Source organism: Patella vulgata, chromosome 1, assembly GCF_932274485.2.
Source record: "Patella vulgata chromosome 1, xgPatVulg1.2, whole genome shotgun sequence".
NCBI lineage: Eukaryota > Metazoa > Mollusca > Gastropoda > Patellidae > Patella > Patella vulgata.
The window spans coordinates 90,242,370-90,268,753 of NC_065879.2; the positions used below are offsets into that span (position 1 = coordinate 90,242,370).

Here is a 26,384-nt window from a genome sequence, read left to right on the forward strand (position 1 = left end):
CCTAGTTTTTGATAATTAGCATGTGAAATCTTATTAACGCCCTAAAGTCATAATTATTTTGCATCTCGCGTTTCAAATGACAACGATTTTTAATAACTGCCCTCATTTCAGAGGCTAGGGTTTTAAAGGGATTCTTTTCAAAATTTAGTTGAAGCACCTTGGTCAGCAGAGGACGAACACTTTCATCCCCGGACTTATCCCCCTTTTGCCGAAAACCTTGTGAAAGCGATAGATGCTACATTTTTTAACGATATTTTTTTCAACTTTGGTTGTAAGGATTGGGGTCATTAAAGCATGACCCCTATCGATTTCAGCGTTCTCGGACTTTTCGTTCCGTAGTTATCTTCCCTTTGCAGAAAACCTGGCTACAAATTGGCTTATGAATGCGATAAAGGCTAAAGTTTTTGACAAATTGTTTTCAAATTTGGTGTGAATCATGGTGGTGAAGAGGTGACGAACCCTATCGATATTCAACGTTCTGCGACCTTTCGTACCAGAGTATTAATGCTCTATTTATAGGGGGATTGGATGACCGAATGGGCAGCGCATCTGCGTTGTATCATAAAGTCTGTCATTGAGTCAACTGGCGTGGTTTCGATTCCCCGGCTGTACGTGATAAGGAGTAGGGTCGCCTGTCCAATCTACTGTTTTTTTCCGGGTCCTCCGGTTTCCTCCCACTGCTAAAGACCTCTACGCGCTTGCGAATTATTGACATAAAATTAAACCATATGTTAGTCCCGAAATGACCTAGTTTGTGTCCAGTGGAAGTTAAAACCCATCTCTCTCTCCCTCTCTCTCTCTCTCTTTTAACAGACTTGGTTGGAAGCATTGGGCTCATTATGAATGTGTTTCCGTTCCGGAATAACCCCCCCCCCATCCCACCCTTTGTTTTAGAAAACATTGTGAACGCGATAAATTCTATAGTTTCTAATGGATCTTTTTCATGTTTGGCTTGAAGCATTGTGGCGACCGATCCCAGTCGGTAATCATAATCCGCGACCTTCCGTTCTTGAGTTATCCACCTTTACCAAAAACCGTGTGAACACAAAAAAGATGCTATATGTTTTAATAGATTTTTTCTTCAAAATTGGTAGAAAGCAATGAGGTCATAAAAGGATGAACCATAGAGATTAGATTTCTTCGTGGATTCATATCAAATTTGCTCAACATCCAAGATTTCCTCTCGGATAAGCTGTAGTGGAGACTTAAACATACATTATGACGTCACATTAATAATGACGTCATTGTATTAATCATATTAAACATACAATATGCCAGAGCTAAATCTGTCTATTGCATGTATTTCTTTAGGCCTGAAATGTTATCTAAATTATTAATTAGACATTTATTAACATATCCAGACCATAATCAACTCTAGATGGCATCGCTAACCTGCGATCTTTAGTGGATTATGAGCCGATTTACTGCATAACTTTCCTTCACGATTTAACGATTAAATGGATAATCGAGACTATGCTGTTTATCGTACTGACTTTAGTAATGAAATTTCAACCGCTTAGTTCTGGGTTCATAGTGGATCAATTTGAATGAAATTTTCAGCAAATTGCCTTTATATTATCTAGTTTTTAACTATTATAGTGAGAACTGTCAACTCGTTATCGAATCTCCCATAATGTATCTTTAAGCTGCTCAGCTGTATTGGCGTATTCCACACATTCAATAGAATAGACAACTATAGGACAGAGAGAGGTAGGAAACGTCACGAGACCTTGAGTCCGAGCAGAGTCCCAAAGTCACCGCACCTCTACAGTCTGAGTCGAGTCCCAAGTCATTGACGTTAGTACGGTGCCAAGATGAGTCTCAAGCCGCTAAACTTTGTACCCAGTTGACCTAAGTGCGGTAGTGAGTTCCAAGTCATCACATAGTCCAAATCTCACCTCTGCCATAAGACAATAATAATGGCCTATTATGTAAAGTTCTGGCAAGATTTCGGGAAAAGGGGGCACAACTCTGACGGTGATTATGAAAGATCGACATGAAGGAGACACATATCGTAACAATGGGTTCAGCTAATAGTGAAGTCACTGAAAATCAGAATGGCCCCTTCTGAATAAGATAAACTCATAAATATTTCAGAAAGACCTGATGATAATAAAAACCTTTAGTGATGTATTCACTGGTAATGTGATACCGTTGACTTATGAATCTAGGCCTCTTAGGAAGTAAAGACAATTTTTGTTATTAGCCCAACTGACATAAGTGATCATTATTCTAAACTAATGTTTAGTAATGTATAGAAAGAGCTTAGAAACTATACAGTAGTCATTAATTAGCAGGTGTGTAACTAGCTGTAAAAGATGTCTCATGCATTAGTCACAGTTTTAACACCTTAGTGACATAACACCTACTTTTATTATTATTATTATTATTATTACAGCATATTTATAGTGCACCCTTTCATATAACATGTTCAGGGGCACTTTAAAAAGTGACAATGCTTACTTAACGACTTCTGCCTGATTGCTAGCAATTTTAATGAACTTATAAACATTATGTATATAAACTGACGTCTTTGATCTGCTAGTGTCGTATTGATTCATTCATAAAAGTGTTATAGTACATATTTTGATATACATGTATTTACTTATCTTAATTGATTAATTGCTTTAAAGTGGATAAGTTAATCTTTACTCCGAACCCTGATCGTTCTAATCTGGACGCACTGTCTTATCTATTTACCTTTTCTACACAACAATCTTAAAATAATTTAATATTACTTAACATGCATCCTAGTCATTGATTTAGTATGTACCTATATTCGAGTTACGTCTCAGTAATGTAAATATGTTAATTTATATCACATTTGTATTATATGGTATTCTAGTGTAATTATTATTAAGATATTAAGTTGGCGATACCGACTGGGTATAAATATAAGAGACGAAATACGAACAATTATGTTCATTCGTTAATAAACCCAGATCGACGTCAAATAATTAGTACTTATGTTTCTTATAGGTGAGTTAGTTTATAATTGTGTCGCCTAATAATTCATTTAGTATATATGTTTATATTATTCATAATATTATAATGTGTAATAGTTTACTATACTTATTCACATAATATGATAATACTTTATATTTGCTATTGATAAATGTATGTTTCTTTTATGCATAATATGATAATGTGAAATAGCTTACAATTGCACTTGATCACATAATATATGCTTACTTTATATATTCAACTATTCATTACTAGATAATTTGTAAATGATGTTTTAATTATGATTTCATATATCTTTATTTGTGTTATTCATGTTCATTCGTTAATAAACCCAGATCGACGTCAAATAATTAGTACTTATGTTTCTTATAGATTAAAGCTTCTTGAATAACAATTATTGTGAGAGCGCTGTGTGCTTCGACGTATTAGAGCTAGGCACCCCCCAACATAAGAAATCTTAAAATACGTCAAGCTAACACAAAAGAAGCACGCTCGCAAAAGTTATTTGGTGCTTAATTTTTTCGATAATCTCCAGAGTTATGCCCCTTTATTGGGAAAACCTTTTTAGCACCTTAAAGCTACATTAAAGGAACTAAATCTCTATTCTTTGGCACATAGAAATGGACACACATGGGTCGCAACACATATGATAATGTAATACAAATGTTTATAAACTGATTTACATTCAATCGTTTCTGTTTTTACAGTAATTTCTAATCAGTTATGTTCGGCGAAATACGTGAAAGAGTGCTATTGAATGGCAGTCTTTGGTGTCTGGTTATTCCAGTCTACTGTGGTAGTCCTGCCTTGTAGGATAATATATGTTTAGCCCCCTTCATCCAGTCACTTCATTACAAATGGCGCCCCTATAAAGCATTCTGGCACCTTATTCGTGTGCCAAGTTTAAAATTTTCATTGTGTCTTAAATATTGGATAGCAAAAGCCCATCTTTTCACGATAAGATAACACCAATGTTGATTTAAATTGACCAATAAGTCGTGTTAGCAATGTCGAAGACTGTGGAGATACTGAGTTAAAGACTTTATCATTTCCGTTTACCTTGTGTTTCCGTGCTTGAAAACGACGAGAACCATTGTAGAAACGTAGCTCCGATTAAATGTAGGCGTAGATAAGTTTATTGGATTATGAAAGGTTCAGTAAAGGTTACACGAAAACCTACGACAGAACATTTCCTGAAAGATTTGCCAAATACAAATTTATTGAGAATATGAAATAATATGAAATAAAATGAAATGGGGTTTAACGTCTTACCGTTTTGCTTCATGTGGGCTAATGAAGACGGCCATACAGCATACAGTGTGCTATGAGGGAAATTTTTCACGGGCAGTGGCAGTATGACATACTCTTATATTGAATTCTAACTACCAAGGGATCTTTTATGTGCATGCCAATGTATACACGGGATCTCAAGTTTTTCGTACCATCCGAACGACTAGACAGCTGTCCCTGTCAGGCTCTCAGTCCTACACCACTGACAAGGGCTAACCACACCGGAAAATCCCTATGAACTTTCCCGGCCAACTGAGGGAGGTTGGATGGCCGAATGGTTAGCGCGTGCGGGTTGTATCATAAGGTCACCTGACCAACCTCATGGGTTTTCTCCGGGTCCGCCGACTGCTAAAGACCCCTATATATATGCGCATGCAAATTATTAAAATAAAATTTTACCATGTTAGTCCCAAAATGACCTAGTTTGTTTCGAGTGGACGCCCCCTCTCCCCCCCCCCCCTCTCTCTCTCTCTCTTCTGCATTGAAATTAATTAAAACCCTTGGTAAAATGTAGGCCTATCATAATTATAGGAGCATTTATTAACTGATCGTTAAGGCGCCTGCACCTTTTGAAATTTTTAGTCTGGATCATGAAGTACGAATAGAAAATTAAAGGGAAGTAACTCTCAAAATATGAAATTGAAGGGAAGTAACTCTAAGACCAGGAACTAAAGTAAAAGTAGACAGGTAGTGTTTTCATTTATAGAAAAGTCAAACGTGACAAAAAAATCCGAAATATTACATTGTGTATTATATTGTTACGTTTCGGTTTTTATTTGTTCCATCCTGTAGGTTGGTTTTTGTTAACGGGTAATCATGAGTGTGTAGAATGACGGGAAATGAAATTTTTAGTCATGATCATGCATCATCATGATCAGATTTGATCATTCCATTGTCATTGAATCATCGATGTCTTCATTAGCCCTGTCGGAGCAGAACAGTAGGACATTAAACCCCATTTTATTTCATTTTATGGCACTGTTCCCACATGATGCTTTTAATGCACTCTTCCAAACTATCTGCGGCGACCATGTTTGATCCAACTCCCTTTTCTATTTTCATCACATTTACACCAAAAAACTAAGGCGCCGAGGCCCGTAGTCCGTACTGTGTCTACATGGAACTTCCTACTTTCTATTAGGGTTAGGATTAGGTTCAGGTATTTAAGATTAAAACCTATAACACAAAAACTGGAGTCACATCAAACACGAATGCCCTCGTGCTAGTTACTTTAGTAACGTAAATTGTTTCGGCTCTGCTCTCTACTACGTTACTGTCAGCTCCTAATGACAACTAGTATGAAAATAAGGCTTTTCCCCATCTCGGTTCTAGGGCTATTTTGGAATCCCTACCGTCTATTTTCACTGTGATTCTTCTTTGGTCGCCAAAAGGAATCTTTTCTTGTCACATCCAACACAAATTTATAAAAATCCAACACTATTTTCATGTAGAATTACGCGATACAAAAACATAAACAACTTTCATTTGAATTGGGCTGCCATTTTCAAACTAACGCCCAGCCAATAATCCAAACTAAAGTTTTTTTTATTCAACATACATGAATAATTATTACATAAAATCTATAAAATAAACAACACATTATATTGACCTTTATAAAATATTTTAAATATTCTATGTGTTATTCTCAGTACAGTGAGAATTTTCGTTTACGGTAAAATTCCATTCCTAAATTTTGAATATTGGCTGAGCGTTAGTTTGAACATGGCGGCCCAATTGAAATGAAAGTTGTTTATGTTTTTGTATCGCGTAATTCTACATGAAAATAGTGTTGGATTTTTATAAATTTGTGTTGGATGTGACAAGAAATGATTCCTTTTGGCGACCAAAGAAGAATCACAGTGAAAATAGACGGTAGGGATTCCAAAATAGCCTTAGAACCGAGATGGGGGAAAAGCCTTATTTTCATACTAGTTGTCATTAGGAGCTGACAGTAACGTAGTAGAGAGCAGAGCTGATGCAATTTATGTTACTAAAGTAACTACACTCGTGCAAACTATCTGCTCATGAAGTTTATTTAAAGGAGCTAAATCGCTAACATTTGGGACCTAGAAATTCACAAAAGTGGGTCGCAACACATATAATACTGTAATATGAATGTATATAAACTGATTTACATTTAATGGTTTCCGTTTTTACTCCAATTTCGAATCAGTTATGTTCGGCGAAATAAGTCAGCGATCTCAATCGAGTGCAAATTTCTAGCGTCTAGTTATTCTAGTCTACATAACTCCATTTGATTTGGTGCAATGTGTCTAGCTTCGTTCCTCGAGTCTCTCAATACAACTGGGGCTGAAGCGCATTATGGTACACGATTCGTGTACCAATGTTAAAAAAATTATTTTATCTTAAATATCGGATATCAGAAGCTCATCTTTTCCCGGTAAGTTTACATCATCAATGTTGATTTAAATTGACCAATAATTCGTGTTTTCGATGTCGAAGATTTTGGAGGATTTTGAGTTACGGACTTAGGTCCTTTAATATGTCTATATTTTATGGTTTCACATTGTCGTTCAACTCATCCAGCTTTTCAACCTCTTCATTTGATTCTTAATGTGCTCTTCCTAACCATTTATACCCTTTCCAACCTCATGTTTTTCTATGGGTCCTCTCACAGCTAAAGACCATGAAAGCGAATTATTGTAATAAAAAAAATGAACTATATGTCAGTCCTGAGATTTACCTAGTTTGTGTCGAGTGGACATTAACCTGTTAAGCGTGACGTTTTTAAAACGTTAACTACCCCCTATTGTGTAATTAATTTGACGAAGTGACAAATAACTATGTACTATGTTCTAAGAATAGGTTGGTGAAAATACCTCAAAGGCGTTATATTACGCCCTACACACAGTAAGTGGCAGTTGTCCAGGACGTAATATAACGTCCTACACATGCTGCGATCGTGGGGGAATTCCCCCAAGTGACGAACTATGTTCTAAGAATAGGTTGGGGAAAATACCTCCAAGGCGTTATATTACGCCCCACACACAGTGAGTGGCAGTTGTCCAGGATGTTATATAACGACCTACGAACTTAATGGGTTAAAAACCATCTCTCTCTCTCCCAACGATCTATTGTCTACAGTGTTGTAATGGTGCTATTCATGAAGTCTAATGTGTCTATATTTTATGTTTTCAGATTATGTTTTTAAATGAAGCTGTTATGTTTTAATCGTGGGAGTATATTTGGTTGCCTAGCAACTGTACCGATATCTGTGTGTTTTGAGTAAGAATTAAAGATGGCTACAACTCCAAACTCATCATCTTCTGCATCAAGTCCTGGACGCCAAACCCGAGAGGAATCGGTTCTGGAATCATTCTTTATATTGATCAGCCAGTTCTCATTTGATAAGGCTAAAGATCTGATGGTGAATAATTTATTTAATTAGGGTGGGGGTGTGGAGTATTCCTTTTGATAAGAGAGGAGTTGGATGGTCGAATTGCTAGCAAGTGCACGTTGTATCATAAGGTCTGTCATTGAGTCAACTGGTATGGTTTCGATTCCCCGGTTGTACGTGAATTATTGAAATAAAATTGAATCATATGTTAGTCCCGAAATAACTTAATTTGTGTCGAGTGAATGTTAAACCCCATGAAACATACTGTCTAGTCGTTCGGATGGGATGGTAAACCGAGGTTCTGTGTAAACATTGATGTGGATGTAAAAGATCCCTTGTCAGTTGGAATTTTTTTTAAGAGTAGACCATAGTGCCTCACAGGTCTTTCTTTATGTCTGAAATGTTATATAGATTATTAAGTAGACATTTATTCACTTATCAAGACCATAATCAACTCTTGGTGCCATCGTTAGCCTGTGATAATTAGTGGATTGAAAAATAGTGTTGGACATGTCTGGAATATACGGGTGAAATCACATCTCTGATTGGATTATTTAACATACAAATGGATAATCGAAACTTTTTTTATAATACCAACGTTAGTAATATTGATCGAGGCTAGCCTAAAATTGAACCGCTAATATCTTGGCTTAGAGTGAAGCAATTTGACTGAAATTTTCAGCATATTCTGTTTTCATTATCTATTATAGCAAGAACTGTCAGCTCTGTGTCTAATCTTATGTAATGCCCAGCTCTTTATCTAATCTATAACCTAATTCCCCTTTAAATATTGGGGGGGTTGGATGGCTGAATGGTTAGCATGTGCACGCTGTATCATAAGGTCTGTCATTGCGTGGGTTTGATTCCCTGGTTGTATGTGACAAGGAGTAGAGTTGCCTATCCAGCCTCTTGGGTTTTCTCCGGGTCCTTCGGTTTCCTTTGACTGCTAAAGACCACTAAATGCAAGCGAATTATTGAAATAAAATTGAACCATATGTTAGTCCCAATATGACCTAGTTTGTGTTGAGTGGACATTAAAAACCTCTCTCCCCTTAAATTTATGGTGTTTTATTTCAGGACAAAGAAAAAGAGATGCATAAAATATCTGGAAGTACGTCATGGGGTACAGTATTACAATGTCTGTCACAGTTCACTATAGCTGAGAAAGTCTACATGTCACTTTCATCTCTCGGACAAAAGACATCCACCATACGATTTACTCCTATAGTTAGACCTAAAGAAGTAAGTTGCCTTTCCACTGTGTAACATAGTATAAAGGATCTAATGATAACGATGACTGTGATGTAGGACGGAGGGCATGATGGGGTGGGGTGGGGTGGAAAACAATGGTCCTGTGTACACTTTGGCGTGCACTTAAAAGATCCTGGGAGTTTGTGTCAGAGGTCATACAAGCGGCTTTTGACCCTACGACGTCAGCAGAGCAGGCCAAGAAATCGACGTAACAGACCGTTTCATTGGCTAATCTCTCACTTCAACCAGAGCGCCTCCAGATCCTAGTGTAATAAAGAAAAGTAAATTGAAATTTTGAACTATAAAAAACGGAACGAAATAGGATTTGTGTTTTAACCAGATTGGAAAGAAGTAGATTGTCAGCGAATAGTTGGATCTTATTACCCTTTCCATCGTACATCGTACATTGTCAATTGCATTAGGTTTTCTTTTTCTTCAGAATCTGCGAACATTGTATCATTTTTTGACCCAAGAGTTTCATCGCTTAGAGGAAGCTAGTCACCAGGATAGTACAAATATTGTAAACAGTATCCAGTCATCAGATATAGAGATATTACTGTCACATATATCTGGTCAACTCTGTCAGTATATAGCCGCAAGACAAAACATGGCCGATCTGTATCCTTTCTTGAAGTATCAATAATGCACCATTTGCATTTTCGGGGGTGGGGTGGGGGGGTTAGGTGGCCGAATGGTTGACGCTTGTGCTTTGGATTACAATTCCTGTCATTGAGTCAACTGGCGTACTTTCGAATCCCCGCTTGTATGTGACAAGGAGTAGGGTAGCCCGTCCAACCTCGTGGGTTTTGTCTGGGACCTCTGGTTTCCTCCCACTGCTAAAGAACCCTACGCACAAGCAAATTATTGAAATAGAATTTCTAGTCCTGAAATGACCTAGTTTGTGTCAAGTGGATGTTAAACCCCATTTCTTTTAAAGTACCAATGCATCGTCCTAGAGAGGTAAATGCAGCTAGAAAAAGAACGATGGTTGGTCCATCAATCTAGAATGACCTATGGCTTGGTCCAGCAGTGTAGAATGACCTATGGCTTGGTCCAGCAGTGTAGAATGACCTATGGCTTGGTTCAACACTGTAGAATGACCTATTACTTAGTCCAGCACTGTAGAAAGACCTATGACTTGGTCCAGCAGTGTAGAAAGACCTATGACTTGGCCCAGCAATGTAGAAAGACCCATGGCTTGGTTCAGCAGTGTAGAAAGACCTATGACTTGGTCCAGCTGTGTAGAATGACCTATGGTTTGGTCAAGCAGTGTAGAAAGACCTTTGACTTGGTCCAGCAGTGTAGAATGGCCTATGGTTTGGTCCAGCAGTGTAGAATGGAATAAATCAAAGGAAAAATTGTGAGGAGTAGAGAACTATGGAGAATGCTATGACATATTGATGAAATGTGCTTTCATAAAATTCAATATTAGAAAGTGATGCACATTTGTTTTTTTTATGTTTTTAAAAATAGTTAAAAAATCTTTAACTTAAGTTAGATATGAGAGTGTGAGTCGCCATGGTTATTTTGAAGATCTTGTTGCTAAGCTGTCTGATATTATCTTCTCTAACAATAAGACATTTCATCATCCATTACTTTCACCAATCAAATCAAGTTTTACGTAAGTTTAAACCCTGACCTTCACTTTAACCAATCAAATTACGTAAGTATAACCTCTGACCTTCACGTTAACAAATCAAATTAAGTTTTACGTAAGTTTAACCCCTGACCTTCACTTTAACCAATCAAATCAAGTTTTACGTTAGTATAACCCCCTGACCTTCACTTTCACCAATCAAATCAAGTTGTACGTAAGTTTAACCTCTGACCTTTACTTTCACCAATCCGATCAACTTTTACATAAGTATTTAACCCCTGACCTACGTTTTTACCCCGGACCTTCACTTTAACCCTTGACCTTCTCACTGAAATAAGGAAATGAAATGAAATAGGGTTTAACGTCCTACTGTTCTACTTCTATGCTGGGCTAATGAAGACGGGCATACGCCATACAGTGTGCTATAAGGGAAATTTTGCCCGGGCAGCGGCACTATCGCCAAATGATCTTTTACTTGTATTCCAATGTATAGACGGGACCTCAGTTTTCCCGTCTCATCCGAAGGACTAGACAGCTGTCCTTGTCAGGCCCTCTGTCCTGCATACGGAAATAAGGGGATCTGACATGTTGTTGTAAGATAAATTGTTTTAGTTAGTTTGGACAGAGAGAGAGCGAGAGAAATGGGGTTTAACGTCCGCTCGACACGAAGATTCATTTCGGGAATAACATATGGTTTTAATTTTTTTTCAATAATTCGCTTGCGCGTAGGGGTCTTTAGCAGTGAGAGGAAACCGGAGGACCCGGAGAAAACCCACGAGGTTGGACAGGCGACCCTACTCCTTGTCACGTACGACCGGGGAATCGAAACCACGCCAGTCGAGTGGACGTTAAACCCCATTTATCTCTCTATATCTAATCTTACTTAATGAATGACTTTGATATATTTTAGATTAGAATGTGAAATAATGCATCACCTGTTACAAGCTCAGTTATTATTATGTGATTGGCAGTTTCTAGCCTCTTTATTAGAACTACAACAAGCACATAGAGGTATTATAACGTGGTCTAGCATGACTAGTGTTCAACAACCAGAGAAGGTGAGTTAATACTATAACATTCAGGTATTATAACATGGTCTAGTATGACTAGTGTTCAACAACCAGAAAAGGTGAGTTAATACTATAAAATACAGGTATTATAACATGGTCTAGTATGACTAGTGTTCAACAACCAGAGAAGTTGAGTTAATACTATAAAATACAGGTATTATCACATGGTCTAGTATGACTAGTGTTCAACAACCAGAGAAGGTAAGTTAATACTATAACATAGAGGTATTATAACATGGTCTAGTATGACTAGTGTTCAACAACCAGAGAAGGTGAGTTAATACTATAAAATGCAGGTATTATAACATGGTCTAGTATGACTAGTGTTCAACAACCAGAGAAGGTGAGTTTATACTATAACATACAGGTATTATAGACACGGTTGGTTTATATAACTGTAACATGGTGTAATATGACAACTAGACAAGATTTGTTTAGACTAGGGGTGTCAAACTCATTTCGATTCAGGGGCCTCATGAACTAAAATTTTACATCAAAGAGATATACAAAAATATCAAGATAAAACCAATCGTTCTTGAACTTTACTGAATTCTGAAAACAAAGCCAAACTCATATTTTAGTTTGTGTGTGTGTTTGTGTACTTTCAGATTAATATCCTTTCAGAAGAAGTAGGATGCTACCAATATCCATCGTCTTAGCGACTGTGGCTGCTTTCACTTCTTAACTTAAGTCTGAGAATGTTTGGTGAAACTGGAGTCTGTTTGCTAGAGTTTTATTTTCTTTATCTTATTTATTTTTATAGAGCAAGAAAAGTAGTAAAGGTAGTGGTCATTCAATACCAGCATTATTTCAGTGGTTACAAAAATTTCACGGTCTTCTCGTATCCAAGGTAAATAGTGTAATTTATTGTTTTAAATACTCATTTTTTTATTGACATTATACTATATTTTTATATGCTCACATTGAAATGTGGTTGTATATTGTCGTTGCCTCCATCGGTCCGGTGTCCACAATTGCTTGTGGATGCTCTAGAGGCTAAAGTTAATATCCGATTGACTTTAAATTTATACACAGTGTTTAAGGTCATGAGACGAAGAAGCCTATTGATTTTCAGCGATTTCCGATAATTACTGCCAGAGTTATGGCCCTTGATCACTTCAAAAAATCTTGTGAACGTGCTAGAGGTCAAAGTTAATATCCGATTGACTTTAAATTTATACAGTGTTTAAGGTCATAAGACGAAGAAGCCTATTGATTTTCAGCGATTTCCAATAATTACTGCCAGAGTTATGGCCCTTGATTACTTGGAAAAGTCTTGTGGACACTCTAGAGGCTAAAGTTAATATCCCATTAACTTTAAATTTATACACAGTGTTTAAGGTCATGAGACGAAGAAGTCTATTCATTTTCAGCGATTTTCGATAATTACTGCCAGAGTTATGGCCCTTGATCACTTCAAAATATCTTGTAAATGCTCTATAGGCTAAAGATAATATCCGATTGACTTTAAATTGATACACAGTGTTTGAGGTCATGAGACGAAGAATCATTTTGATTTTCAACGATTTTCGATAATTACTGCCAAATTTATGGCCCTTGATCACTTCGAAAAATCTTGTGACCCTCTAGAACAGTGATTCTCAACCAGTGTACCGGGGCACTCAGGTGAGCCACGAGATCTTCCTAAGTGTGCCGCAAAATTTTGAACGGTACATTAAAAACCATGTGATCCCAATTGAATATTCACTGGTGTCTACTGGTAACTTCATATTTAGTTTGAGTCACTCTATGTGTCCATGACTAGTCCATGTCTATGGTTGTATGTCGTCTATGACTTCTCATGTTTTTATTTTGCAAAATTCAAATATTTTTCATATATATTTAGCCAGGTGTGCCACTATTTTTTCATATGTTCCAAGGTGTGCCATTGGCAAATAAAGGTTGAGAACCACTGCTCTAGAAGCTAAAGTTATCATCATCCGATTTACTTCAGATTGATACACAGAGTTTAAGGTTTTGAGACAAACAAGTATATTGATTTTCAATGAATTTTTATGACTTGAACAGCTAAATCCATGATGTTAAAAGTTTCGTATACTAAACGTTAGCATGGGGCAAAACTTTATAAAAACCAAACAAATTCTAATGGTTTTCTGTAATTACTTAATGAGTTGTTACTCTTAATCAGATTTTAATGTATTATAAGTGTTTCATTACCGAAAAAAGTAAAAATATGTGACAACTCTCAAGACTGCCCGGACAATTTAGCTGCTGTGGGCGTATGTTTCGTTGCCTGGCAACCTATCTTTAGAGGGGGTGGAGGGTCTGGTGATTTAACGCATGCGCTTTAGATCATAAGGTCGGTCATTGAGTCAAGTGGCGTGGTTTAGATTTTCTGGTTGTATGTCCACTCTTGTTTTTTTTATCTCTGGGTCCTCCGGTTTCCTGCCACTGCTAACGACCCCTATCCGCAAACGAATTATGAAAATAATATTGAACCATATGATAGTCCAGAAATGACCTAGTTTGTGTTGAGTGAAATCAAAACACTCTATCTCCCTTTTTGATTATTTTCTTTTCTGAATGGATGGGTGATCAAGTGGTTTTAACGTATGCACTTTGGAATGAAGGTCTGTCATTGAGTCAAATTCTTTAATCCATCAGATAAATAAATAGTGTTGCCTGTCGAAACTGGTGGCTTTTTTGCGGGTCCCGAGTTTCCTCCCACTGCTATAGACTGATAAAGGGTGCCATGGTGGCTAAGTGAGTAAGACAGAATATTTTAGTTAAAATAAGGCGAATAATTTTGATTAAATTCTTAACTTAAAGGAGATTAGTCTCTAACCCAATATTTTCCATAATATTTGAAATTTAAAACACGAATTAGAATTCAATATTGATCAATTTCAATCAATATTGATGTTTGTTATCTTGCGGTGAAACTAGAGGATCCTATTATCAAATATTTAAGACACAATTAACATTTTATGATCAGTACAAGAGTCGTGTACCATATGTTTTCGGGTGCCATTTTGTAATGAACAAATAAAATCAGTGTGGAAGTCATTAGTAAAAGCTGATTCACAAACGACAAAATAATGAATTTAAAAACTTGTAGAATGCACTAAGCAGGCGTAAATGACTGCCATTCAATTTGAACTGTTCACATATTTTACTGAACATAATTGAATATAAATCACTTTATATACATTCAGATTACATTAATACGTGCTTTTAGAACTATTTTTGTCTTATTTCAAAGTTCCAAAAAATAGAGCAATACACCCTTTTAGTCTGAGGATACCTTGTGAACTTTGGGCCTAGTTTGTATATATTTATTGTCCGGCATGGTTCCCCCTTGTCAGTGATGCAGGACGGAGGGCCTGACAAGGACAGCTGTCTAGTCGTTCGGTCCTGTGTACACATTGGTGTGCACGTAAAAGATCCCTTGACAGTTGGAATTCGATATAAGAGTAGGCCATAGTGCCGCTGTCTGGGCAAAATTTCCCTCATAGCACACTGTATGGCGTATGTCTTCATTAGCCCAGTATAGGAGCAGAACAGTAGGACGTTAAACCCCATTTCAGTTCATTTGTATATATTTTGTATTTCAGTTGTATTTCTATGACCTAATTTGTGTATATATTTTGTATTACAGTTGTATTTCTATGACCTAATTTATGTATATATTTTGTATTACAGTTGTATATCTATGACCTAGTTTATGCGTATATTTTGTATTACAGTTATAATTTTATGACCTAGTTTGTGTATATATTCTGTATTACAGTTCAGTTTGTATTTCTATGACCTAGTTTATGTATATATTTTGTTTTACAATATGACCTAGTTTATGTATATATTTTTTATTGCTGTTGTATTTCTATGACCTAGTTTATGTATATATTTTGTATTACAGTTCAGTTTGTATTTCTATGAAATGTTATCGAAACAGACACCAGGAGATATAAAAAACCTGACAGCAAAAACTACAGAAGATTTCGTGGGGAGGTTAGTTGTTAATTGTTTTAGCTTTTGTAGCACTACCCTGCTAGACATCTTTTGTATAGACATCTTTTGTAGCACTACCCTGCTAGACATCTTTTGTAGCACCCTGCTAGAGATCTTTTGTTGCACTACCCTGCTAGACATCTTTTGTATTGGCCTGATATTGAATAAATGTGAAAGAAATTAATGCTAAATATACAAGATTAAATGATACCCAGTTTACAGTGTTGGTCACCATTACACGAAGTGTAACAGCCATATGTTTTATCACCGACAATGGTGCAGAACGAAGGGCCTGACAAAAACAGCTTCTAGTCTTTCCGAGGGGATGAAAAACTGAGGACCCGTGTGTACATTGGCATGCACATACAAGACCATTTGGCAGTTCGAATTTGATAGAAGAGTAGGCGATAGTGCCGCTGCCCGGGCAAAATTTCCCTCATAGCACACTGTATGGCGTATGCCCGTCTACATTTGCCCAGTATAGGAGCAGAACAGTAGGGCGTTAAACCCCATTTCATTTCATTTTTGTGTGTATACTTTCAGACCCCTTTTTGTGTGTGTGTGCTTTCAGATTAATAGCGTTTCAGAAGAAGTATGATGCTACCAATATTTATCTGATTCTGGACACGAACGGACAGACGGATATATATAAAGGTCCGGGATATCATCATCCACTTAAATATGTGGAGAGACCGAAAGGGAAAGACACCTATCCGTTTATACTGTGTTTACCTAGTGTAAGTATAGCACACAGGACAAAGATACACTGTACATACATTTACTATTTACCTGGTGTAAGTATAACACACAGGACAAAGATACTTACCTTTACATTTTACCTGGTGTATGTATAAAGGTAAAGATACCCTTTTATACTGTATTTACCTAGTGTAAATATAGCACACAGGGCAAAGATACATACCCGTTTATACTTTGTCTGTCATTGAGTCAACTTGTGTGGTTTCAATCCCTGATTGTACCTGACAAGGAGTGGGTCGCCTGTCCAACCTTGTGGGTTTGAAAACCCGGTTTCTCCAGTTTCCTCCCACTGCTAAATACCTAGTTTATGTGAGTGGACTAAAACCCCACCCTCTCTCTGTGTTTCTCTCTCTCGCTCTCTCTCTCTCTCTCTCCCTGCTGTACAATATTACCTTCAATTTCATTTGATTCAACAACTTACTACAATGTATTGTAATTTTGTTGAGAATAATCAGTACAGGTATCAGTACAGGTAGTAGACTATCCTTTTAAATATTATGTAACATTCGTTCGTCAATTGACCCATTGGATTGAAATATGTTTTAGGAGAAACCAGCCGAGAATATACAGGCTTGCATATTAATGATGGTTAATGATCGTGATATGACAGAGGCAGCAAGTAATGGACAGGATAGAGTTAAAACATTTTATGATAAGGTGAGTTAATAGATAGATAGTCTCGTAGAGTTAAAATAGTCAATAAGGTGAGTTAATAGATAGATAGTCTCGTAGAGCTAAAATAGTCAATAAGGTGAGTTAAAAATTCTATGATAGAGTGAGGTTATAGTTACAGCTAGTAAAGGGCATAACAATGTGTAAAAGGGTGAGTTTATAGTTTACAGATATAGCTAGCAATGGACATGTTTATAGTTTACAGATATAGCTAGCAATGGACATGTTAATAGTTTACAGATATAGCTAGCAATGGACATGTTTATAGTTTACATATATAGCTAGCAATGGACATAACAATGTTTAAACGATGAGTTATAGTTTATAGATATAGCTAGCTAGCAATGGACATAATTGTCTGTGATAAGGTCATTGAAGTCTTATCCTTTGATTTATTTAATTTTTCACCTTGTATGTTATAACAAATGGGGTTTAACAACCTACTGCTCTGCATAAGACGGGCAGAAGCCATACAGTGTGCTATGAGGGAAAGATTGCCCGTGCAACGGCACTTCATCCAACTCTTATTTCTGAATTCCAACTGCCAAGGGTTCTTTAACGTGCACGGCAATGTGTACACAAAACCTCGGTTTATCATTCTATCAGATCAGAACCACACCAGAAAGTCTTGATAAACATTCTCGGCCAAGGCAGGGATCGAACAAAAGACGTCCAGGTTAACAAGCCAACATCTTACTCCCTGAGTCACTGCGACTTGTATGTGTGTATAAGTCTATTTAATTTCTATTTTTAGCCAAATCAAAGAACATTTTACATCAGTCGACTAGAACAGAGAATATCCATAGCCATTTTGTTTGATACGAAAAAATCAGTTCGTGATTCCAATGTCAACAACTTTATTGTAGACTTGAGCTCCCAGTTGAAGTGTCATAAAGTAATAGCCAGTTTAAAACTGGGTGTCAAAGCCTAAATGGTACAGTTTATATGTAGTGAAATGATACATCAAGGCCTTATTGAATAACCTTTTTATTGTCCCCCGCCTTTCGAAGAAAGCAGGGGACTATTAAAATGGGTTCGTCCGTCTGTCTGTCTGTCTGTCCGTCTGTCTGTCCGTCTGTCTGTCCGTCACACTTTTTGGGACACAATAACTCTCTTCCTAATTGAGCTAGAATGTTCAAACTTGGTGTATGTGTTTATTAGGTCAATGCCTTGATGGAGTTCGAAGATGAGCATTTTCCGCTTAGGGTAAGCAGAGATAAGCAATTTGATTGGTTGATGCTTTGGGACACGATAACTCTCTTCCTAATTGGGCTAGAATGTTCAAACTTGGTGTATGTGTTGATTAGGTCAATGCCTTGATGGAGTTCGAAGATGAGCATTTTCCGCTTAGGGTAAGCAGAGATAAGCAATTTGATTGGTTGATGCTTTGGGACACGATAACTTTTAATTGAGCTAGAATGTTCAAACTTGGTGTATGTGTTTATTAGGTCAATGCCTTGATGGAGTTCGAAGATGAGCATTTTCCGCTTAGGGTAAGCAGAGATAAGCAATTTGATTGGTTGATACTTTGGGGCACGATAACTCTCTTCCTAATTGAGCTATAATGTTCAAACTTGGTGTATGTGTTGATTAGGTCAATGCCTTGATGGAGTTCGAAGATGAGCATTTTCCGCTTAGGGTAAGCAGAGATAAGCAATTTGATTGGTTGATGCTTTGGGACACGATAACTTTAGTTCTAATTAAGTGAGATTGATGAAACTTGGTGTATAGATTTATTATATGAATACCTTAACTAAGTTCGATAATGAACATTTTTTGCTGAGGGTAAGCAGAGTGATAAGCAATTTGATTGGTAGAAACTTTGGAACACAATAACTCTCCTTCTTATTGAGGTAGAATGTTCAAACTTGGCATAGGTGTCTATTAGGTGAATGTTTAAACTTGATGTATATGTAGATGTTCATTAGGTGAATGTCTTGACTGAGTTCAATGATTAACATTTCGAGCTGAAGCTAAGCAGAGCTAATCGATTTCATTTGTCGATGGTTTGGGACAAGATAATCTTGATTCTATCTGATAGAGAGTGATGAAACTTAGTGAAAAAAATAAATGTGCGATTAATTAATATGTGTCATCTATTTATTTTGCAATTTCGGTGGGGGACATCAGCCTCACTGTTGGCTTGTTTGAAATGAAATGGGGTTTAACGTCCTAGTGTTCTGCTCTGACTGGGCTAATGAAGACGGGCATACACCATACAGTGTGCTATGAGGGAAATTTTGCCTAGACACCGGCAATATGACCTACTCTTATATTGAATTCCAATGACCTAGTAGGTTGTGTTGAGTGGAGTTAAACCCCATCTCTCTCTCTCTCTCTCTCTCTCTCTCTATCTGTATTTATATTGTTTTGTTGAAGATGGAGGGGTGATATAGGCCCAGCCTGTTCCCCAATCCTATTGTTATTGAATAAAATACAGTTTTAAATAAAAATGAGAATATAATGGCATTAATGAATTAAAAATTAGATAAATTAAATAAAGATGAATTGTTGTTACTGAATTTTCTAAGTGGGTAAGATACTGGCGCGCTAGCCTGGAGGTCGGGTGTTCACTCCCTGCATTGGCCGAGAATGTTCATCCAGATTTTACGGCATGGTACCCGCTTGTCAGTGGTGCAGGGCCTGACAAGGACAGCTGTCTAGTCGTTCGGATGGGACAAAAAAACGAGGTACTGTGTACACATTGGCGTGCACGTAAAAGATCCTTTGGCTGTTGGAATTTGATATAAGAGTAGGCCGTAGCACCGCTGCCCGGGCAAAACTTCCCTCATAGCACACTGTATGGCGTATGCCTGTCTTCATTAGCCCAGGTTAGGAGCAGAACAGTAGGACGTTAAACCCCATTTCATTTCATTTTGTCCGCAATCAATGGATCCACGTCTCAAAACAAAATGTACCCGAAATAGACATCGAAAAGCGGATACATACGATCGACTGCTTCTTTAAAGTAGCCAAGTCTCTAACTCAATATCATGCAAAATCTTCAACATTGAAAATACGAATTATTTGTCAAATTAAATCAATATTGATGTTGTGATCTTACTGGGAAAATTGGGATTCTTATATCCAATATTTAAGATAAAATAAACATTTTACCATTAATATGCGTTTCAAGGAACTCGAAGAACATTCCGCTGGTTCTAATCTTTATAAGCACAATTAGGACCATATTCGGCAATCCCCTCATCATACTTTCGTAGGGAGTTCATAGTTTAGATTTTTTGCTACGAGGATTTGATGTTGACTGCGATCAAAATCTCACTTCCGACATAATGATTTCTCTGTAGATAGACACTTTACACCCCCTATCCCTCAGCTGTAATATCATCAGTATTACCCAAAAGTTCTATGAAATTGCAAATTTGATCCCTTTTCTCCAATTCTAGACCAAAAAGTCAACCAAACAATAAACGAAAAGGGGAGAAAAATATTAAAGATACATTCCCGCGTATTGTAGCACCATAGGTCTTTCTGTCTGACGTGGAGAGCGGACACGTACTAAAAAACCGGTCGCCACATCTTACATACGACCCATGCATCTTTTCTTACTACATATTTCTGTAGCCTTGTGATCGTCTAGAATTTGTCTCTAGCTGTCTTTACTTCTGCTTCACGTGGTGTATTTACTTCTTACAGTTTCTTAAGACGTCTGTCTTACCAGGAATAACAATGCGACAGTTTGCTTCTACATATTTTATATATATATATATATAGCTGAATACAGGTATACAAGCATAATAGATAACAATACTAGCTAAAACCATTTCTCTACCCTAGCCAGCCTCGCGGCTGTCTAGGAACTCAGATGTAAGCTCCCTGGAACCTAATAGAAGCCTGACTTACAGGGTTCCCCGGTTTCTTTTAAAGGTATATGAATATCATGCACAATAAAGCGTGATCATGGCCCTGAACTTGTGTAATTAACAAAATGGTTGGTTACTTTAAATCAAATGATGCAATTAGAATAATTCCACTCACGTGTAATTCTGGTGGTAAATTATTGACACGTTTTGGTTAAAGAGCTCTTTTTTATAGTCAACTGTCAATTGCAGACTAAGTTGATTTAGTACAATTCTACATATGTGGGAACCTACCAACTTGCCAAAGATATTAACTAATGAAATATAAAGCCATCTTTATTTCTCTATTCCTTGTCTATAAATTTAAAAACAATGTCGCAACGACGATAGTGCTACAGTATAAACTGGGTGATTTAATGGTATATATGAACTAATTAGTTTGTCATAATTTTGCTTCAAATCCTTCTCAAACATTGTAATTGGGAAGTTCGATCAAACCAGGTCATATTTACTTTACGTAACTTACCTCTCTTGGAAGTCAGAGGAGAATTCATTGTATACATAAGACGATGTTGTCTTTAATCGCTTACTATTTATTACAAATATCGAATCCTAATTAAATTCTTGAATTATCCACTACCCGCGTCTTTTTCCGTCATTTTTATCTCAGAAAGTGTTGAACGTCCTAATTCTTCATAAAGTTTATCAACTTGTACATCAAGCGCTAAATGTTCGTGTGTGACCTATGTCACATCAATAAAGATAGCAGTAAACAGTGTAGTTTTCCTAGAAATCTATTTTAAGCCTCAGATTGATTTCTTATAGAGATACACGTAGTAATTGTCAGCGACATTTAGCATAATTGACAAGGTAGGTAGACTATATAATAATAATTAAATTGACATATACGTTAACCCAGCTTCTGTCATGCAGTTACGTGTGTATGGTCTACAATAAAAAGATAGTGAATAGGCCAGCTCTTGACTGTTCAGACATTTGCTCTGCCACGCCCCATCGCTGTATATAGAGATTTGTATTTAGGGATATCATGGGTGGCGAATGGCGATCGCACACCAGATTTCAGTGGATTGGATCAATAACTTCTCATTTTACATATCTTTTATTTTCGATGACAGTAAAGATTCACCCGACTACCCCATTTTACTTATTTACTACTTAGCCTCTAGTATCAAGACACTCTTCACACTGGGCTGTCTCGATTATGGTGGCTGATAGTGGCCATGTTAAATCTCGCCCTTTTCATAACGCGACAACACGACATCACGACAGTATTGACGCAATCATACGACACTTTATTCTGTCGTATCATCGTGTTATTTTTATCGTAACGTCGAGATGTCGACTTATTGTCCTAGTCTATTTCTACAAGTCACAAAAATACAGCTGTACTCATTACATCATATATAGGCCTAAGTAGTAGATTTGATAAATATAAAAGAGATAGTAGGAAAACGTTGATTAATTATTTGTTTTCTCAAAATAATGAAAAATTTTGTGTCCACAAGTGAATTATATTTGGTATTATATTTAAAAAATCTAGAATTACAATAGCAGGACCAAAGTGAGTTAGCTAAGTTAATTCCTTGAAGAAAAAGTGGTGTCGGGAGGTATCGAACAAGTAAGCATTCATTGCCATGTGTACGACACCCACCAATATTTATAGATGACTGGAGCGATAGGTTAAAAATGATTTCAGAAGACAGGGTGGGAAGGGGATTGTAAAAAAACCAAATCGGGTCACATTCTTTAAAATCACAGCATTATCATAGTGCAGCACGTCACCCCAATAGTTGCAGGAGTTTTTTTGAATGAGGTGGAGAAAACGATTCGCAGCCTGTCATTGAGTCAACTGGCGTAGTTTTGAATCCCCGGTTGTACGTGACAAGGTGTAGGGTCGCCTGTCAAACCTCGTGGGTTTTCTCCGGGTCCTCTGGTTTCCTCCTACTGCTAAAGACCCCTACGCGCAAACGATTTATTGAAATAAAATTAAACCATATGTTAGTCCCGAAATGACCTAATTTGTGTCGAGTGGACGTTAAACCCCCTCCCTCTCTCTCTCTCTCTCTCTCTCTCTCTCTCTCTCTCTCTCCCATTTGACATAACTAATGGGATTGAGGCCTAGATGAGTAAAAATAGGCCCAGTAATATCTTCAACTATGAACACACTCTAAAAGCCTCATACCCCCCCCCCCCCCCACGTCACCCAAATAGATGCAGGAGTTTTTTTATGAGGTGAAGAAAACGATTCGCAGCCGTTATTGACCTTATCGCATATAGGCTTGCATCCGTTTGACATCACTGATGGGATTGGGGCCTAGATGAGTAAAAATAGGCCCAGTAATATCTTCAACTACGAACACACTCTAAAAGCCTCATACCCCCCACCCCCACCCCCACGTCTCTTATTTAGTTTTACAAATAATTCCAGAATCAATAAAATGGTATCAATGATGTTTGATACAACTGGAAAATAATATGTTAAAAATTGATTAAACATGAGAAATATTATTACATATTGAATCCGTAAGTAGTAGAGAGGGTAGTCTGGAGCAATTTTGGAATTCCAGACATTCCAAAGGTCTGACGTCACACATTCCTAAGGTCTGACGTCAGAGCATTCCACAGGTGTTCTATTTATAGGTTGAATATGGTTATTGTTGACTGAACAATGAGGTTATGAATAATAAAAAAGGTATGCAGGTGTTATATTCTTTGATCGTGTTTGACTTTTGTAACGAGGGTATGGGGTCCACGAATTGTTTATTGGAGGGTAGGGGGGGGGGAAGATATTTCGCTTTATAGGCAGGTGTGTAGAGGTTACATTGAGTTCACGCCAAGTGTAGCTATACCTGTATTAAGGGACAATGACCTCCGCCATTAAGCTTGACAGGTGATTTTGTCGATTTTGTTCTAAGCCAATAGTTTTAATCTACATATTTGTGACAGGGTGTAGTTAAATTTTGGTTTTAAGTTTCGAAAATCTAGGTATAAAAGGGGGGTTGATTACACGTTCAAATGTAGAATTGTTTTATGAAGTTGAAAACAAGAGATTAACATCATGAGTATCGAGTTGTATCGAAAGGATATTGGAAATGATTATTTGGTTGTAAAATGTATTTGGCAAGAAGATGTGTGTTATCACATCAGACTGTATGGTTACGGTTTTAAGAGTGATAGATATCCAACACCCAATGGTATCATGTTTTTCGAGCGGCAATGGCAGGCATTGATGAACACTGCCTCAGAGATAGATGAGTATTTACAAAAAAACATTGTAAAGAAATCAGTGCCTATTGGTAATGACGTGTACGTAACGATCGACAACAAATACCCTGGAGTCAACATTCGTAAATTTTGGTGGTGTGAAGAGGAACGAATGCCAAAACCTACCCGAAAGGGTGTTCATTTAAACGTGAAACAATGGGAGGCATTGAAAGTTAGCTTCAAAGAGTTGTGTGAAAATAATTTTACGGGTGAGGAACCACCCCTAGGTGTAGTAGGCTTAGCAAAGGCGGAGACTTGTGTATAATTTCTGTCCAACGTATTTTTTATTGGGCGGTCTGTGCGAACCAATAATATAACGAGTTGTATATATATATATAAATAGATGCCTAACTATTGAGTTATCATACGAAACAACATGGCTTCACCCAAGATATCAGATGTTTCAGTCGGTTTGACATTGAGTTTAGGGGACAATGATAATACAACCCCTGAAATATTACTGAAGGCTGGTTATTTAGGGTTGAAGCGTAAAATGGTTTTTAAGATGACATTAAAAGAATGGAGTCGGGTTGTTGATCGTTTCAAAAGATATTTATCCTGTACAAAACCTACCAAATTTGCCATCAACAGTGAGTTAAGCTGTGAACTGGGAACCGCCCGCCAAATGGTTCTGGAGAGAAAAAATGGTAGACAATTGGTGATACCCGAAAAAACCTTTTCCGACCTAACAGGCGTGTCTCGAGTTACAAGATCGTTCAAGCGCGGCCGTTATCATGTGTATGGTTGTTCGCCTGCCAAGTCGGGTCTCGGGGTAAAGGATTGGAGTTTGTTAAAATCTGGACAGACGTGGCACAATACTCCAGAGGATTGTGTTTCTGCAGCAAACAATGAAGGATGGGACCAGCCTGATTGCTACAGCACGGAAGTACGCGTAGAAGGGGTCTACGCCGAAAATCAACTCATTTTCCACGAGGATCTTGTAGATGCGGAGGAACACGTTACACACCTAGTACCGTGCACCATGTGCTCAAAACCTATGCATGTCAATGACGATCATTACTGTCCTGCCGAAAATATACGTACGTTAGTTGTGCAAATATTGGGAGACATGATCAACACGGAGATTTCAAAAAGTGTAACCGGTTGCTGTGAAGGCTGTCTCAATGGTCGTGGAGGGCAGCTTGAACATACATGTCTAGGGATCGACTATTGGTTCGATGAAATCAACTTTGTGGACTTGTACTTCGAATCCTGTTTTCTAGAGTTGAACAAAGATCGTTTTTTACAGATAGCACGATTCGTCCCAGAGATTCGCGATCAGAGCGAAGAGTTGTTTCTACACGCAACGTTGTATTGGAAACCTCAAATCCTAGAATGTGTTCACACGTTGACTAAATAACTTTTTTTTTTTTTTTTTTTTTTTTTTTATGATTATAATTTTCATTTTCTATATGTATTACATTTGTACTTTGATATAATAAAAGATTAAACATTTTTAAATGGAATTAGTTATTTTTACCCCGGCTAACGAAATGGATGTAAGGCTAAAGACCCCATTTACATGTATGATATCAGGGCCCACACAATCGGGTAAGAGTCAATTGGTCAGGCGCTTGATTCTAGAACTACCACAAGTTGTCGATCAACCCATAGATCGTATCGTGTGGTGTTACGGTGTTTGGCAACCTTTGTACGAAGAATTAGCGGGTATCGTAGAATTTGTCGAAGGGTTATCCTCTAGTCTAAACCCCAGGGAAAGAACACTATTGATCATTGATGATTTGATGGACGAGACAACGGACAAAGTATCAAAACTCTTTACCCGTGGAAGTCACCACGAAAATACTTCCGTCATTTATATTGTTCAAAATCTGTTTCATAAAGGTAAACATCACAGGACGATCAGTCTCAATGTCCATTACATGATTATATTTAAGAACCCTCGAGACATGTCTGCTATAACGCAATTAGCCAAGCAGATGTACCCAGGGAAAACTAATTTTGTTCGTGAAAGTTACGAGGACGCTACAAGGAAACCCTATTCGTATTTATTTCTCGATTTGAAGAGTACAACCCCCGACCTTTTGAGACTTCGGAGTAGTATTTTCCCTAGGGATAACCCCACGGTGTACGTACCAAAGGTATAAAAGCAATTGATTTTCGACTGTACCTACACACAGTTGTCCGAAAATAGATAATGTATGGTCTAGATCGTCACGCCAAGCTATTACAAGCACTCAAGCGGGCCAAACCAAGACAGCGAATACATATTATTAAAAACGCAAGTAAACCAGTCATTGACGCATTGTGTGAGTGTTGTCTTAACATCTTGAAAGGGAGAGTTCGACTCTCGGCATACCACAAGAAACGATTGTCGAAACACA

The 26,384-nt window shown here is 37.4% G+C and overlaps 1 protein-coding gene across 8 annotated transcripts in view; it reads left to right on the top strand.

Moving 5' to 3' along the window:
• Positions 1-4,875: 4,875 nt before the first annotated feature.
• Positions 4,876-26,384, top strand: part of LOC126810375 (KICSTOR subunit 2) — a 55,422-nt gene continuing 33,913 nt past the window's right edge. Inside the window, exons 1-11 of one of the 8 annotated variants that reach the window (XM_050535467.2) lie at positions 6,516-6,655; positions 7,414-7,642; positions 8,690-8,854; positions 9,303-9,481; positions 10,362-10,484; positions 11,371-11,518; positions 12,294-12,380; positions 15,411-15,502; positions 16,074-16,239; positions 16,808-16,918; positions 17,688-20,018. In XM_050535467.2, the coding sequence (XP_050391424.1) occupies positions 7,514-7,642; positions 8,690-8,854; positions 9,303-9,481; positions 10,362-10,484; positions 11,371-11,518; positions 12,294-12,380; positions 15,411-15,502; positions 16,074-16,239; positions 16,808-16,918; positions 17,688-17,864 (1,377 nt within the window). In that variant the 5' untranslated portion in view covers positions 6,516-6,655; positions 7,414-7,513 and the 3' untranslated portion in view covers positions 17,865-20,018. Of the gene's footprint in view, positions 4,942-5,136; positions 5,195-6,298; positions 6,656-7,413; positions 7,643-8,689; positions 8,855-9,302; positions 9,482-10,361; positions 10,485-10,611; positions 10,625-11,370; positions 11,519-11,757; positions 11,803-11,830; positions 11,874-12,293; positions 12,381-15,410; positions 15,503-16,073; positions 16,240-16,807; positions 16,919-17,687; positions 20,019-26,384 lie in introns of those variants that run through there. The other 7 variants (XM_050535415.1, XM_050535421.2, XM_050535406.2 and 4 more) reach the window with 7 other exon arrangements.